Source organism: Helobdella robusta, assembly GCF_000326865.2.
Source record: "Helobdella robusta unplaced genomic scaffold HELROscaffold_27, whole genome shotgun sequence".
NCBI lineage: Eukaryota > Metazoa > Annelida > Clitellata > Rhynchobdellida > Glossiphoniidae > Helobdella > Helobdella robusta.
In genome coordinates, this window is record NW_008704392.1 from 394,749 (window position 1) to 411,725 (window position 16,977).

The 16,977-nt window shown below is 33.2% G+C and overlaps 1 protein-coding gene across 1 annotated transcript in view; it reads left to right on the top strand.

Annotated features, from left to right (window-relative positions):
* Nucleotides 1–15,902: 15,902 nt before the first annotated feature.
* Nucleotides 15,903–16,977, top strand: part of HELRODRAFT_173575 (hypothetical protein) — a gene marked incomplete at both ends in the record, with an annotated part of 4,780 nt that continues 3,705 nt past the window's right edge. Inside the window, one exon of the mRNA XM_009020190.1 lies at nt 15,903–16,087. Coding sequence (XP_009018438.1) covers nt 15,903–16,087 — 185 coding nt within the window. The remainder of the gene's footprint in view (nt 16,088–16,977) is intronic.

The window sequence follows — 16,977 nt, forward strand, 5'->3', positions numbered from 1 at the left end:
CAATGTGTGTGTGTGTGTTGTGTGTGTGTGTGTGTGTGTGTGTGGTGTGTACGCATATTGTTAACTTTGCAAATTTATGTGAATAACAAAGCCTGCAAAATCTCAACGAAAAATTTTTTGCTTCAAATGTTCCTAGTGCTTTAACAAAACTTTAATGAGATAACAACTACTACTTTGCCGAGAAAAAGAGAGAGAGAGAGAGAGAGAGAGAGAGAAGGAGGAAAAGGAGGAAGGGAAAGAGAGAGTGGGAGAGAAAAGTAAGGAGAAGTAAAAGCTAAGAGGATAGGAAAAAAAGGAAATAATGACAAAGAGGGAAAAGAAAAGACACAGAGAGAGAGAGAGAGAGAAAGAGAGAAAGAGAGAGAGAGAGAGAAAGGGAGAGAAAGAAGAAGAGAAGAGTAAAAAAAATATAAGCTGCTTGTGATAAGCTGAAAAACAAATCCATTCGGTCAAGTTTGGCTTTAAAAGAAAGAGAGAGAGAGAGAGAAACAGAGAAAAAGAGAGAGAAGAAAAAGTATCAGAAAATAAAAAGATCAGAATGGATAAAAATAAAAAAAGAGTTAGAGAAAAAATAGTGAGAAAAACTAATTGTCCTTTTGAAAATTTGCAACTCGCGCGTGTGCTTTACTCCCGTAATACGTCTGCCAATTTAAATCCTGTCCCTGATTTCGGTTTTTCGCAAATTTAACGATAAACTTTAAAAATAATTCATTTCACTGAATAAATATTTATAATAAATAAAAATATAATTGAATAAACTATTTATAGTTTATGTAAAGAAGAAAAAAATCTTACAGTCGAATTTACACTCACAATAAAATGGCCACATAAACAATTCATTTTCATTTTTACGGCTATTTAGATGTCACTTCATTCAACATTTGAAAAAAACTTATTTCCGATAATTAACCGACTCCTTATACTTCAAAATCAGTAGATTCAGTTGAGTCATTGAAAGCTGAACATCGTTAAGTCTGATCTCCTATGCAAAGCTAGTCAAGTTAGGAAACAAACACAGCTCTATGCCTTGATGATTGGTTGTTTGTGTTAGCCAGTAAGTGTACTAGATTTTGGAAAATACAAGAAAATTTAAAAAAATACAGAACAATACTGAACAATACCCAAATACCGCAGAAAACAATAAACAAAGCAAAAACGTTTGAATTTTATTCTCTAAGGTTTTTTAGACACGTACTCCTGACTAAAAGAAACTTTCAACATGTATTTTAACCGAATGATGTTTAATTGTAAGATATTTTAGAAATGTTATGAAGAATAAAAAACATATTAAAAACTAAAAAATAAAATAATAATAAATTTCTTGTGAAATTAAATAAAGAATAAATAAAATAAAATTTAGAATAAAAAGCCACTGATGTTAAATTGAAAGGTTAACAAACATGTACTAATTTTAATTAGCCAATTAAAACTTTTGTTTCTTCTTCTAAACACACACACACAGACACATACACATGTACACGCACGTACGCACACATACACACACGTACACACATGTACACACACATACATCCACGTACACATACGTACATACATATAAATACAAACGATAAAACATTAACAAAAAAAAAAAACAATCTCACTCTAGCTATTTTCATTCCATTTATATGCGCGTATTTACATATGATTCTATGTTTATTACATTTCTATATTTTGTATCTTTGTTTACATCTGCGTATCACGAGACACTTCCGGTGTTATTACGATGACCGTCACGTGCGTTTGTTTGGCTTGTTTCAACATAAACTTCCGGGTAATGTTCGGATGGATGTACATAACACACACACACACACAAACACACACAGATATATATACTCACGCACATACAAACACTAACTTTGGGGTCATTATCCTTTCTATAAACTGATGTTTATTTATGCCGGAAGACTCTCTCCTAAATCCCATGAAAGCGTCATAAAAATTTGACGTCACCGAAGTTTACGACGAAACGGAAATGGGTTAAGAGCACACCACCCACCCACCCACCCACCCACCCACACACACACACACACACACACACACACACACACACATACGCACACACACAAACACACACGCATATATTAAGATAAGATTTTACACACAGCTAAGCCATAACGCTGGTTAAATGCACTGTAATTGAATCGAAGTTTTATTGGACTGGGGGTTGTGTAGTAGCAGTAACAGTAGTAGTAGTAGCAGCAGCAGCAGCAGCAATAGAGTAGAAGCAGCCGTAGTGGTATTAGTAGTAGTAGTAGTAGTACTAGCAGCAGAAGCATTATAAATAAGAAACAGCAATAGTAATAATAGAAAAAGTTATTCTATTAGCATTAGTTGTAGTAGTAGTAGTAATCAGTGGTTGTAGTCGTAGAAGCGGCAATAGTAGTTGCAGAAGTGGTAGTAGTAGTAGAAGCGTTACGATGGAGATTATGATGACGATTATGAGAGCAATAATTATAATGGAAATAACATCAAAAATAATAATAATAATGATAATAATAATAACAATAGTAATAATAACAAAAATAATAGTAATAATAATAACAACGATATTAATAATAATAATTCTGATGGCCGGGGTTATTATCCGACAAATCCCAACAACAGATTTTAACATTGCTGTTCGTGTTTTAGAACATCAGTTAAACTACTACTTCTAGTGGCAGTAGCAGCAGTAGCAGTAAAAGTAGTGGTAGCTGCAGTGGTAGTAGTAGTAGTAGTGGTAGCTGCAGTGGTAGTGGTAGCTGTAGTAGTAATAGTAGCAGCGTTAGTGACAATGGTATTAGTAATAGTAGTAGTATAAAATATATTTTTTCTTTGTAATCATTCTATAATAGTAGAAATAAATACAATTAATGGTATTAGCAAGTAAGTAGTAGTAGAAGTAGAAGTAGTAGAAGTAATAGTAGTAGTAGCAGAAGTAGTAGTAGTAGTAGATGTATAATGGTAGTAATATATATGTCCATTTCATATTTGCATAGGTTTTTTATAGATTGCATGCTTCGAATATACTTCTTTGGTCTTCGTAAATCATCAATCACTGAGACCTAAAATTGCTATCTATATTTATTACTACTACTACTGCAGCTACGACTGCTACTACTGTTAGTACTACTACTACTGCCAATACAACTACTACTACCACTTACTACTTCTATTACTTCTATTACTACTGATAGCGGTAGTAGTAGTAGTAGTAGTAGTCCTAATTTAAAACGTACCTTTATATAGAAAAATGACTGAATGATTGAGTGAATGAATGAATGAATGAATGAACGAATAAATGAATGAATGAATGAATGAATGAATGAATGAATGAATGAATGAATGAACGAACGAATGAACGAGTGAATGAATGAATGGATGAACGAGTGAATGAATGGATGAAAAATGAGTTTGGAAAATAAAAACTTTCTTTACGGAATGCATGTAAATGAGGGAGAGAAAGTGAGAGAAAAAGAGAGAAAGAAAGAAAAAGAGAGAGAGATCGAATGAAAAAAAGACAGAAAGATGTTGCTAGTAGTAATTTTGTTTCGCAACGCTTGTAACATATGTTTTGCACTACATCTAATTACCTAACAGCATGCTGGAGAGAAAAGAGTACATACACACACATACAAAAACAATAGAAACATACAAAAATAGAAACATACAAAAAACATACAAAAAAAACATACCGAATACAGACAAACGTACCTTTGCAAATTTGTGCATGTATGTGTGTACTTATTTAGGCGACAAAAAACAGAAAATGTCAAAAATTGAAGCAGTAAAATACTTTAGCTTCTCGCGATATGGCATGAAATTGATGCTTTTTACTCTATGTCTGTCTGTGCGTATGTATGTTTGTGCGTGCGTGCGTGCGTGTGTGTGTGTGTATATGTATGTATGTATTATTAATTTTATTCAAAAATTTGTATAGCGCTCTGACTACAAACAACAATGTTTCTCAAAAGCGAAGAAAGATACATTGCTACATTACAGAGACAAGAAACTAAAAACGTTAAAATCAAATGAAATCAAGAACGGCTGTACTGCTACAATGAACTAAATCTTTAAAACAAAAATAAAAATGATTTCAGTAATTTCTTGTATGATCTTTTTGTCAGTTCGGTCTGTCTTGGCTAACTTGGTAGACTATTCCATCCCGTTGGTCCACATACTGAGAAACCTTTCGTCACCATTCTCAAATTGGTTTGTGGCACACCTAACAAATTCCTATCATCAGACCTTAAGCAGACTGATCTAGAAGCCAGTTGTTATCGGCGCATACATTTCTTTCAAATAAACTGGCGCCATTCCCTTCATACATTTGAACTGTTGATTGTCGATATCTTAACGCAGTTTTTTTTCGATCGTCAACCAGTGCAGTCCTCTGAATATCGAGCCAACATGGTCATACATTTTTGCCCCAACCCAACCACGATCTTAGCTGCCAGATTCTGAGTTGACTGAAGGACGGATAACCATTTTTCTGGCAAACCATGAAATGGGCTGTTGCAGTAATCTAAGCTAGAATGGATAAACGAATGCACTAAATTTTGAATGATATCTTTGGTTAAACTTCAACGGATTATTTTTAATTTTCGCAGTTGTAGGTTGCGGTTCTATATTTGGAAGGACATAAGTGTGAATATGTAGATCTGCTTATAAGTTGGTGTGTGTGTGTGTGTGTGGTGTGTGTGTGTGATGTGTGTGGTGTGTTTCGCCGTACGAACTGAGTAATTTTAAGAGTATTAGGTAGAGATTTACATTCGATATCTTTGAAAATTTGAAAGCTTACTTTTTCTTCTCTTCCATTTCGTCAATTTGCCTTTCTGAATTGCTTTTTCTTCAAAATTTTTGGATAAGTTTCGATATTACACGAAATTGCTATAATGATCACTTCCGTGTAACCAAAAACTATATATAATCATATATAAATATAAAATTCTTTATTATTTCTGAGAAAATATTAATTATTTTTAAAATTATTTTTCGAGAAGAATCTGAGGAAATTTAATGATGTTGTAAAAGAGCGCTACTTTTTTAACATTCATTCGTTCGTTTGTTCCTTCTTTCGTTCGTTCGTTTATTTATTCATTCATTCACTCAATCATCCATTCATTCATTCATCCGTGCATCCATCCATGCATCTATCCATGCATCCATCCATTCATCCATTAAATCATTCAATCATTCAACAGCATCAACAACCACATCAACAATTAAAATATTTTTATATGTCCAGGGGTAGGTTAGGCTAATAACATTTTCCACTTGTTTTACTGTCTAATGAAACATGTGCCCGCACGCACACACACACACACAAACAAACAAACATAAACACACACAAACACACACACACGCGCGTGTATACATATATAGATAGCATAAACAACTCAACAGCATTTGTACTTGCTAGTTAGTGATCTATTTGGATTCATTCAAGTTTCAGTTCATTTTGTTTTTAATTTAATTTAAAATTAGGAATTTTTAATTTTTGAAATTTTCAAGGTTTCACAAAAATGCTTAAAACGGAATTAAATTTATATTCCAGCCGTAACTCTCGACTTAAAACTCCTGGTGTGAAGTTTTAAATTATTAAATATTTCTTTTAAACTTCAAAATTATGTTCATCATGAGTTTGAAGAGAAATAAATTGAAGAATTTAACTTCTTTTCTCGTTGGGAGTCTGAATGTTTATATTTAAGTATTAGTAGTAGTAGTGTATTTATACTACTACCGCTGCTGCTACTACTATCAGTACTGCTACTACTACTACTGCTGCTGCTGCTACTACTACTATTACTACTACTACTACTACTACTACTACTACTACTACTACTACTACTACTACTACTACCACCATTACTACTATCAATAATAAAAGTAACAACACTAATATTATTATTAAAAAAAAGCTTTCAAACATTATTACAGTGCATCCATTAATTTTGTACCAATGACACTCCCAACAATGATGATATAACATCGATGAAGATGTGATTTATGATATTCTTCTTCTTCTTCTTCTCCTCATTATTATTCATATTAATATCATCATCGCCATCTTCATCGCCATCATCACTGCCATCACCGTTTAGAGGATCTCTCCTTGAAACAACGTATTTGCAATTAAAAATCAACCACGAACCCAAGTTAGAAGTTTCGTCTACTCTTTCATATTACGTCCGCCACATCCGTTTTCACCATACTGGCTTAGTCAATCCTTCTATCTGTTTTTTGTCCAATTTTCGTAGTTTATTGATACTTTTTCTGTCTAAATTGCTTTCCCTGGCCTTAATATTTCGGAAGATTATTGGATATAATTCATCCGCGTGTGTAAGGGGTCTTCCATGATTGTAGTCGCTACTCTGAAGACAGTAATTTTATTTGCTTTCATTTCTATTGAAAAAGTTTGCCGTACTTATTATAGTTTGACACTTTAAAATAACAGAATGTTAGTGTTGGCCGTTATGTAGGTACATCGCCTGCTGTCAACAATCCCTCTATCTATCTGTGGTCTTTGACCAGCGGCACCGCTGACGTCACGTGTGAAATTTATGACGTCAGAACGATGCTAGGCATTTTGAAATTAGGTTTCCTTTGTTTTTACATTTTCGTTTTTTGATGTTTTTCTTTCTTTTTTAACTTTATATATGAGCCCGAAAAAGAAAGATGGATATTTTTTCAGGCACCTTCTAAGTTTTATCACGACTATAACTACTACAACAGTAGTAATAGTAGTAATAGTAGTAGTAGTAGTAGTAGTAGTAGTAGTAGTAGTAGTAGTAGCAGTAGTAGTAGTAGTAGTAGTTGCAGTAGAAGTGTACTTTTATATTATTAATCTAAATCATTATTAGTTTTTTAACTTATTTAATTGTCAGATATACGTTGATAGTGTAATTTTACTTACGCACGCATACATACAAACATACATACATATATACATACGTACGTACGTACATACATACATACATACATACATACATACATACATACATACATACGTACGTACGTACGTACATACATACATACATACATACATACATACATACATACATACATACATACATACATACATACGTACATACATACATACATACATACATACATACATACATACATACATACATACATACATACATACATACATACATACATACATACATACTTACTTACATACATACATACATACATACAAACATACATGCACTTCGTACCGCTTAAAATGACACTCGCTGCAAATCTCTTGGTCACTCACTCCCAGCCAATCTCCTCCTTAATTTTGAGATTTCTCCTTTTGCAAAACTACATTTTTGACAAACTGCTTGCGAACTGGTCCACTTTAAAATTGCGTTTTTACTGTATAATGATTTGATTTTAATAAAAAAAAAATTTGTTATAACTATTATTTTTATTATTTTTAGCATCATTATTATTTCATTATTATTAGTAACATTATTATTTGTTATTATTTCTAAAAAGAACTAGATAAATTATTAAACAAATTATGAAATGTTTCTTCTCAGTGAATGCAAATAGGATTAATGTGTGAGGGAGCATCTGCTGTGATTAAACGGAGAAATCCCCACGGTTAGAATTATTATCGTTGTTGTTGTTGCTGTTGTTGTTGTTGTTGTTGTTGTTCTTGTCATAATTATGAATATTTTTAATTTCATCTTTCACCCGTTTAAAAAAAATGTTAGCGGCTTTATAAGCAACTAATAATGTAACAACAACAGCAGCAACAACAACAACCATAACAACAACTACAACAACAACGACTACAACAGCAAACAACAACAAAAACAACAACAACAACAACTACAACAACAACCACAACAACAACAAAACAAACTTCTGAATGATGCACTCATAAACGATAGACAAATGATGATAATATGGTCACATTGCTATTGAAGGTCACGACTGGTCGGATAACGAAGCGAAAAAAGCAAAATAAAAAGTTGAGAACACACTGACAAATCTAAATAGGTTGCGTAATATACTAACAAGTGAACTATGTAGAAAAAGGAAAATAATTCACCCAAGATGTAAAACCGTTTAAATGTCCAAATGCTGTTTAAATGAAAATAATAAATGAGACGGGTGTAACCAAAATATAAGAAATAAATATAAACCAAAAATATAAGACTCTTTTGATAAAGCAGAACGAACAAATCCGAGTAGATTTCAAACAGGGCATCATCTTGGTTTGAGAAGCTACATAAAAAGGATCGGTTTGTTTGAATCAACTACATTTAGACTATATTGTGGCACGGAAGATGAAGATACGGAGCGTATTTTGGACTCGGTGCGTGTCGCTGACAAATCTGAGGGGTAGATTAGAGGTCTAAAAAGAAGCCTGGTTGGACTAATTTAACAGCGACACCCTCTGCCGTTGTTAAACTGTTTGATGATGCTCATTGCCGACTGGTGAAGAAAACAGACGAGGTATGAATCACTACAACAACAACAACAACAACAACAACCATAACAACAACATCAACATCAACAACAACATCAACAACAACATCAACCACCATAACAACAACAACAACCACAACAACATCAACAACCACAACAACATCAACAACAGCAGCAACAACAACAACATCATCATCAACATCAACAACAACAATATCCTACTTATAAAAATTTCATACCCCTTAAAACCTAGGCATATATCACATAATTAAATTCATTGGTCATGTTTTTAACAACCATAAACTTTATTTTTAATGTTTTATCTTATTCTTCTTCGTGTTGTTGTTATTATTATTATTGTTATTATTATTTATGTGGCCATACTTTTTCCGATTTAATTGGATTTATTGTTCGGAGTTTTTAAGTTCTTTGTTGTTGTTTATTGTTTGATTTTTTGGTGGGACACGAATGGAATTTACTTTTAAGCAATACATTTTAGATCTTTGGTTCGTAATAAATCTGTAGATTTTTTTTTTTACTTTTTACTTACTTTATGATAATTTTATTATCGTTGTTGCTATCATCATCATCGTCATCATCGTCGTCATCATCATTATCACCTACAACAACATCATTATCATCTTCATAAACTTTCCATTAACATGAAAATGCAGTTCCCGCCATGGCCATTAGCGACTTCTGGCAAGACCACGTGACTAACGATGGAAAAAAATGTAAACAATAGGTTTATTTTCCACGTTCAACTTATCTGAAATAAAAAAGTGATTGTTTGATTAGTTGACTGATTGAATGAATGAATGAATGAATGAATGAATGAATGAATGAATGAATGAATGAATGAATGAATAAATGAATGAATGAATGAATGAATGAATGAATGAACGAATGAATGAATGAATGAATGAATGAATGAATGAATGAATGAATGAATGAATGAATGAATGAATGAATGAATGAATGAATGAATGAATGAATGAATGAATGAATGAATGAATGAATGAATGAATGAATGAATGAATGAATGAATGAATGAAAGACAAACAGATAGATGGATGGGTAGATGGATAAAAAAAATGAATGAATAAACTATCGCACGTGCGCTTGCCTGCTAGATTGAATAGTTAACTGAAATGAATTGAATTGAACAAGTTGATTGATTTAATGGTTGGTTGGTTGATTGGTTTGCTAGTACAAACATACAAATATATATATATATATATATATACACATATTTACATACCTACATACAAACATACAAACATTCATCATATGTGCATGCACACACACACACACACACACACACACACAAAGACACGAACCGATCAATCATTGCAAGTTTATTAAAAAAGGGTCGACATTACTAAAAAAGTAATGCTATCCAAAAAAAAACAAATTCAAAAATAACATCCACAACGACAACAACCACAAATAATAATAATTGAAAATAATAAACTAGAGACAGAGATATCAACGAAGAAATATAGAATATCCAACTCACTTTCTCTCTCTCTCTCTCTTTCTTTCTCTCTCTCCTTCCTTTCTCAAAATAGAGAGATCAACATACGGAATATGAAATATCCAACTCGTCCTTTCTTTCTCTCTCTCTCTCTTTCTCTCTCTTTCTTTCCTTTTTCTCTTTGTCTTTTTTTCTTTCTCTCTTTCTTTCGCTCTTTCTCTGTCTCTTTGTCTTTCTTGTCTCTCTCCCTCCCTCTGAACAGACATAATAACTTTTTTCAAATCAAATCTTTCCAGATGAAGTTTTAATTAAAATCCCTGAACTCATTTCCACCGGGCCATTGTTAATAAAAATTTTCCATTTTTAATCACACATACATACGTACATACATACATATGTACTTACATACATACGAACGAACGAATGAACGAATGAACGAACGAACAAAAACAAACATAAACATCTACCCTGAAATGACTGGAAAACCAGATGAGAATATGTAATTTGAACACTTAAAGGGCAATAATATTTATTAAAACTCGAAATAAAATTTTTATTTGAAGATATGAATTATATTATAAAAGCCAATTGGCGGTGAGATTGCTCAATGGTTAAGGTGCCTGGCATTGCTGTTGAAGTCACCGGGTTTTAATGCAAGAGATTTCTTTCTATCACGTTTTTCTAACCCAATCGCTCTACTGAACATTAAACATTTATAGTTAGAAATTCTTTCATTCATTCATTGGTTTGTTCATTCGATCGTAACTTCATTCGTTCACTCACTCACTCACTCACTCACTCATTCATTTACTTACTCGTGCCGTGGTAACGTGATATTCATTCACTTCAAAAAAAGTGATCGTACGTAATCCTTGAACACGAGTGAAAAATTTTTTTATTATCCTCATTATTTTTCTCCTCACTTTCTAGCGCAGATTTCTATCTTTTCATCTTTATCTTTTTCTTTCTTTCTCTCTCTCTCACTCTTCCTTTCTTTTTCTCTTGTCTCTCTCTCTATCTCTCTTCTCCTGCTTGACCATGAAAACAAGTATGCGCACTTTTTATCTATATTTCATTTTCTCTCTCTCTCTCTCTCTCTCTCTCTCTCTCTCTTTCATTCTTTTTTCGCTGTTTCTCTCTCTCTAGCTTTTCATCTGTTTTTATGTTTTTACATTTTTCTCACTGCACTTGCTTGTTTTTGTCATTCAAATAATTTTTTTCACCTAGTCATGAATAACAATCCGCTCTCTACCATAATTTTTTTGTTTTGCTTAATTCTTCGCTATAATTTTATATTCTCTCTCTTTCTTTTTCTCTCTTACTTTGTTCCTCTCGTTCTCTCTTTTTCGTTTTCTTTCTCTTTCTATTTCTCTTTGGCTCTTATTTGTTGTTCATTCACTTTTCTTTCTTTTCTTAAAAAATGTTTGCATAATGTTTTTTGTCGGATACACATATCTATCCACTTTTCTGACCAAGCAGACTCACACACACGCACGCACACATAAACACACACACACACGCACACACACATAAACACACACACACACGCACGCACACATAAACACACACACACACGCACGCACACATAAACACACACATACACAAGTAAAAACATAAAACCGGTCGAGTCTTAAAATAAAATCAGCCTGAGTTCTTTGATCCGCGCCGAGCAATTCCATTTTTTAACTTAATAACCGACGAGATCAACTTAACCCATACAAACATTTGACATAGAAATGACCCTTGACCTAATTTTAATTTTGCTCTGACCTCATTTTGAATGCACAACTGCTAATTTATGCCACCATAGCGTTTTTTTAGGCGATGCAAGAAGGTTTTTGTTTCTTTTGTGTCTTTTTTATTGCAATTTTATCAGCCTTTTTTGCAGATTTTTTGTCAAATTTTTCGCAATTTTTCGAAAATGTTTTGTCCAACTTTTTACAATGCTTTCTCGAAGTTTTCTCAAATTTTTCGCAGATCTTTTGAGGATTTTTTGCAATTAATCCGCTACCAATTGACAGGACAATTGTTACATGAGTCGTAAGAAAATTTGAAATATCAATGAATAAAATATAATAAAAAAAAAAATAAAAAAAAATAATAAAAAAAAATTTTTTTCAATTCAAAAATCACCGGACGTGCAAAATGACGCGTTAGCGATAATGACACCAAGCTATTATATCAATTTACAAATTTTTTATATTTTCTGTTCTTTGTCTTTTCGTTCTTTGTTTGTTATTTTTTTGTATTTTTTTTTCAAGAACAGCGTAGGAAGCCATTTCGTTCTTGATGTACGTTTATAGTAATTCAGATGATTATACTGTCGCCATTATTGCCACTGTTTTGTAGTTGTTGATGTCGTCGTCTTCATCGTCATCATCATCAAGGTTGTCATCATCAAGATCGTCATCAGCATCGTCCTTTATAATATCGTCTTCAACGTCATCATAAATGCCAATTTCGTTCGTTATAATCAGTTTTCAGTCAGTGCCAGCCGTAAAATCCGCAATAAATGCCGCAAAAAAACCACATCTACACACACACACACACACACACATATACAAACACAAACACACATACACTCACATACATACATGCAAATAGAAATTTTGTCCGCTGGCTCTCTGCGAGCTACTGAGCTGTTTTCAATTTCAAATTTTTCATATTTTTTCCGCGGGCTCTTGGCCAAAGATTGAATCGTTTCAACATTTTCATTTTTTTTCACATTCAAGTCTCCTCTCACATTGTTTTCTCAGTAAATACATCAGCAGGTGAATCAAAGGAAAGCATGACATGGGATGAGCTGTTTGGGACATCGTGCGTTCAAACCCGAAATAGATTGTTAAAAATAAAAATACTGATTTTAAAAACATTATTACTACTACTACTAATAATAATAATGGTAAAACACAAAAAATTACTTTTAAATTACTCGACTAGCTATTGTGCTTATTCTTATACTTTCAATAACTTTCCGACACCTCTTATGTAGAGTTTCAAGTAGGCACAAACACATTTACACGAAATTGTGTGAGCACATGTGTTTTGTACAAGCACAATCAAATTTATACAAAACTGTGTGGGCACATGTGTTTTGTTGAGTGAAGAACTCGTGAGTGGAGAACTTTCACGACAGCACTTAGAAGCAATTCAATAGAGATTGGTGAACTTTAACACATGGTAGCGTAAAGAAATGCTCACAAACATACATACACACATAGATGAATAAAAAATTCACACATACACACACATACACGTACATACACGTACATACACACACACATATACACATACACGTACGCACACACACACACACACACACACGTACATATGTATAATATATACACATAACACATTCTCGTCACGTACTTTGCTTACATATCATTTCTCCTTGAGAGGTAATATTTTGAAGAAACTTCTTTTGAAAAGTTTCCCAGAAAAATTCGACATTAATCTGGAGAAGATTCATAATTGTTTGAATTATTAATATGAGTAAATGTTGTGAAAAACATTCTTTTTTTTTATCTCTTTTATACTCTCTCTCTTTCTCTCTCTTTCTCTCTGTTTCATTCTTTTTGCTTTTTTTTTATTGTTTTTCATTCTTGTATTTTTTTAATTTTTGAGAAAAAAATTACTGAGATCATATTTTAAAAATTTTCCGTTTTCATAAAATATTCAAATGAGCATTATTTAAGTTCTCAAGGTATGTATTCATTCATTCGATCTTCATCTCGTCATTCATTCATTCAATTATTATCCATTCGTTCAATCATTCATTCATTTGTTGGTTCGTTCATTCGTTCGTTCGTTTAGTCGTTCGTTGGTTCATTTATCCATTCATTCACCGTACAAAAAAGTATATTCATTACATTACAAGACAACATTCCATGACCACTCATTCATTACAGCATTATCTACTTCCGCTGAAATTCATTTGGAAACAACTCTTCTTTCATTTTTGTGCTCTATTTTTTCGGGACATTGGCGACCCTCGACCTCCACAAAACCCGATCTTTAACACTTTGTAAGAATTGAAATGTGGTGATATTCAACAAGTGACACGAGGACTTCACGAATGTTGTTTGTTGTTGACCGCGACCTCTTCTCCCTGCAATCTTTCCAGTAGTTGTTAGATTTTCCATTCTTTCCTTCCGCATGATGTGGACAAAAAACTTTAACTGCCCCCAGTGAAGAAGTATTAGCAGTAGTAGTAGTAGTAGTAGTAGTAGTAGTAGTAGTAGTAGTAGTAGTAGTAGTAGTAGTAGTAGTAGCAGCAGCAGAAGTAGTAGTAGTAGTAGCAGTAGTAATAGTAGTAATAGTAGTAGTAGCAGAAGCAGAAGTAGTAGTAGTAGTAGCAGTAGTAATAGTAGTAATAGATGTGGTAATATTTTTATATTTCTGCAATCGCTTTATTAATGACCGTCATTAGATTACTATACATCATCAGATTAAAGAAAGTTTATGAATGAACGAATGAATGAAAGAAAGAAAGAATGATTGAATGATTGAACAAATAACAAACGAACGAAATAATTAATTAATAAATGAGTGAACGAAGTTCAAACAAACGAATGAACGAAAGATCGAATGAATAAACAAACCAACGAACGACGATCAAAAAATGAATGGATAAATGAATGAATGAATGAATGAGTGACTGAATGAATGAACGAACAAACAAATGAATAATTGGGAAACTGAATGAATGAATGACCATGTTAGTACTTGTATTTTTATTTACTGATTTGAACTGAAGGCTGAACAGCAGCCAGACCTGCAAATGAATGCCTAAGAGCACCAAATAATGGTTAGGTTTTGCCATGCTGATGATGATTATGTGAGAGAGAGAGAGAGAGAGAGAGAGAGAGAGAAAGAAAAAGAGAAAAACAAAGAAAAAGAAAAAGAAAGAGAGAAAGAAAGAGAAAGAAAAATAAAGTTGGGTTATCGTTTTTCATTCCTACATTTTTTCCATTCTTCTTTCAACCAATATGCTTTTTTCTTTTTTATATTTTGTTATTCGTCTCTTCCTCTTTCTTTCTCTATCTTTCCTCTCTCTCTTTTTTTATACGGTTATCGTGCATCAAGTTCAAATTCTCGGACTTTTCATTCTCCATCTCCATCAATCAAAACGTCGGGATTCTGAACACGTGACAGGAAAAGGATCATGATTATGATGAGGATGATTGAGATGATGTTGTTGTTGTTAGCGGTGATAACATACATACATACATACATACATACATACATACATACATACATACATACATACATACATACATACATACATACATACACACATACATACATACATACATACATACATACATACATACATACATACATATATACATACATACATACATACATACATACATACATACATACATACATACATACATACATACATACATACATACATACATACATACATACATACATACATACATACATGCTGGCACCTTCTGCCTTTTTGGCTTCTGCTGCTGCCACGGTGGCCCTCCAGGATCTGATGTTGCCGAGGGATGGGATTTATGTCGATAACTTCAGAATGCAAGTATACGACATGTGGCGCGCCACCAACGGAGATGTGGTTGCGCTCGAAAACCCCTCGCAAAAACACTGGATCGCCCCCTGTCTAATAGATCAGTTGATCGAATGCTGCAACTGAATGGCTCTACTTTTGACAAGGCTAGAATTATGGCTGTCAAAAGTGAGTTGGGCTCCGCCTGGTTGAGAGCGCTACCCAACACCTCCTGCGGCACTAGATTGGATGACTCCTGTGTTCGCGTGAGCCTTGGTTTGAGACTCGGAGCACAGTTCGTCACCGAATACGAATGCGCATGTGGGACAAGGGTTGATGAACTTGGATACCATAGCCTTTCTTGTCGTCTAGGTCCTGGAAGACAAGCCAGACATACGGCTGTCAACGAATACCTGGTACGATGTTTTCAAAAGGCTGGTATCCCGGTTATAAAAAAACCCATGGGTTTGATAGAGGAAGGAGCCTTTAGACCTGATGGTTACACTATCACCTCACGGGCTCAGGGACGGTCCCTGGCTTGGGACTATGGCTGACCGATATATCGGCTACACTTCAGTTGAGGCGGGCACTTCTGCCCTTAAAGCGTCCAATTTCAAAAATGAAAAATACGTTTCATTAAACAATTTAAGCAAAATATTTCAACCCATTTGCATTGAAACGTTCGGACCAACAGATAAGCACACATCATTATTTATTAACGAATTAACAAGAAAAATAGTTAATATAACGGGTGATCCTAACGAAGGCAATTATTTAAAACAAACTCTTTCACTTTTATTACAAAAATTTAATTCATTTTGCATTCTGGATGGAGCTGCTAGATACCTGACTGTGCGAGACCAGGGACATAGATAAAAGTTGAACTCGGAAACGATTGCATGCCTAACCATGGCTTGTTCATCAAAACGGGTTCATACATACATACATACATACATACATACATACGTACGTATGTACAAACATACATACATACATACATTCGTACATACATACATACATAGACACATACACAAACATTTTCTTTAAAAAATTAATCAGAGATAATATATGTGAACGTCTTTGATCATCTGTCAAACTATTGAACCGCTTATTCTTTTTTTCATTCGTATTCTATCTTTCATTCATTCGTGTGTTTGATCTTTCTTTCTTTCATTTATGCATTCATTTCATTCCTTCATTGATTGATTGATTGATTGGTTGGATGACCGAATGTTAATATTTGAACAGTTTCTTGATTGATGATGCTTACATAAATAAATTTATTGACAGAAAAAATAGAAAAAAAAGAAAGAGAAAGAGAAAGAGAGAGAGAAAAAGAGAAGAAAGAAAGTCTAACTAAACGAGAGAAAGAAAAAAGAAAAGAGAGAGAGAGAGACAAAAAATGAGTGGTGTTGCTAATAAAAATAATAGTTTTTCCTCTTTTTTAACCAAATAAAAAATTCAGAGTCATGAAGACCAAATGAAAAAAAAATTCTTGAAGAGAAATCATGACAAGAACATAATTTAGAGTATTTCTTCAATGATTGAACGCGGCAAATGAGAAAAATGA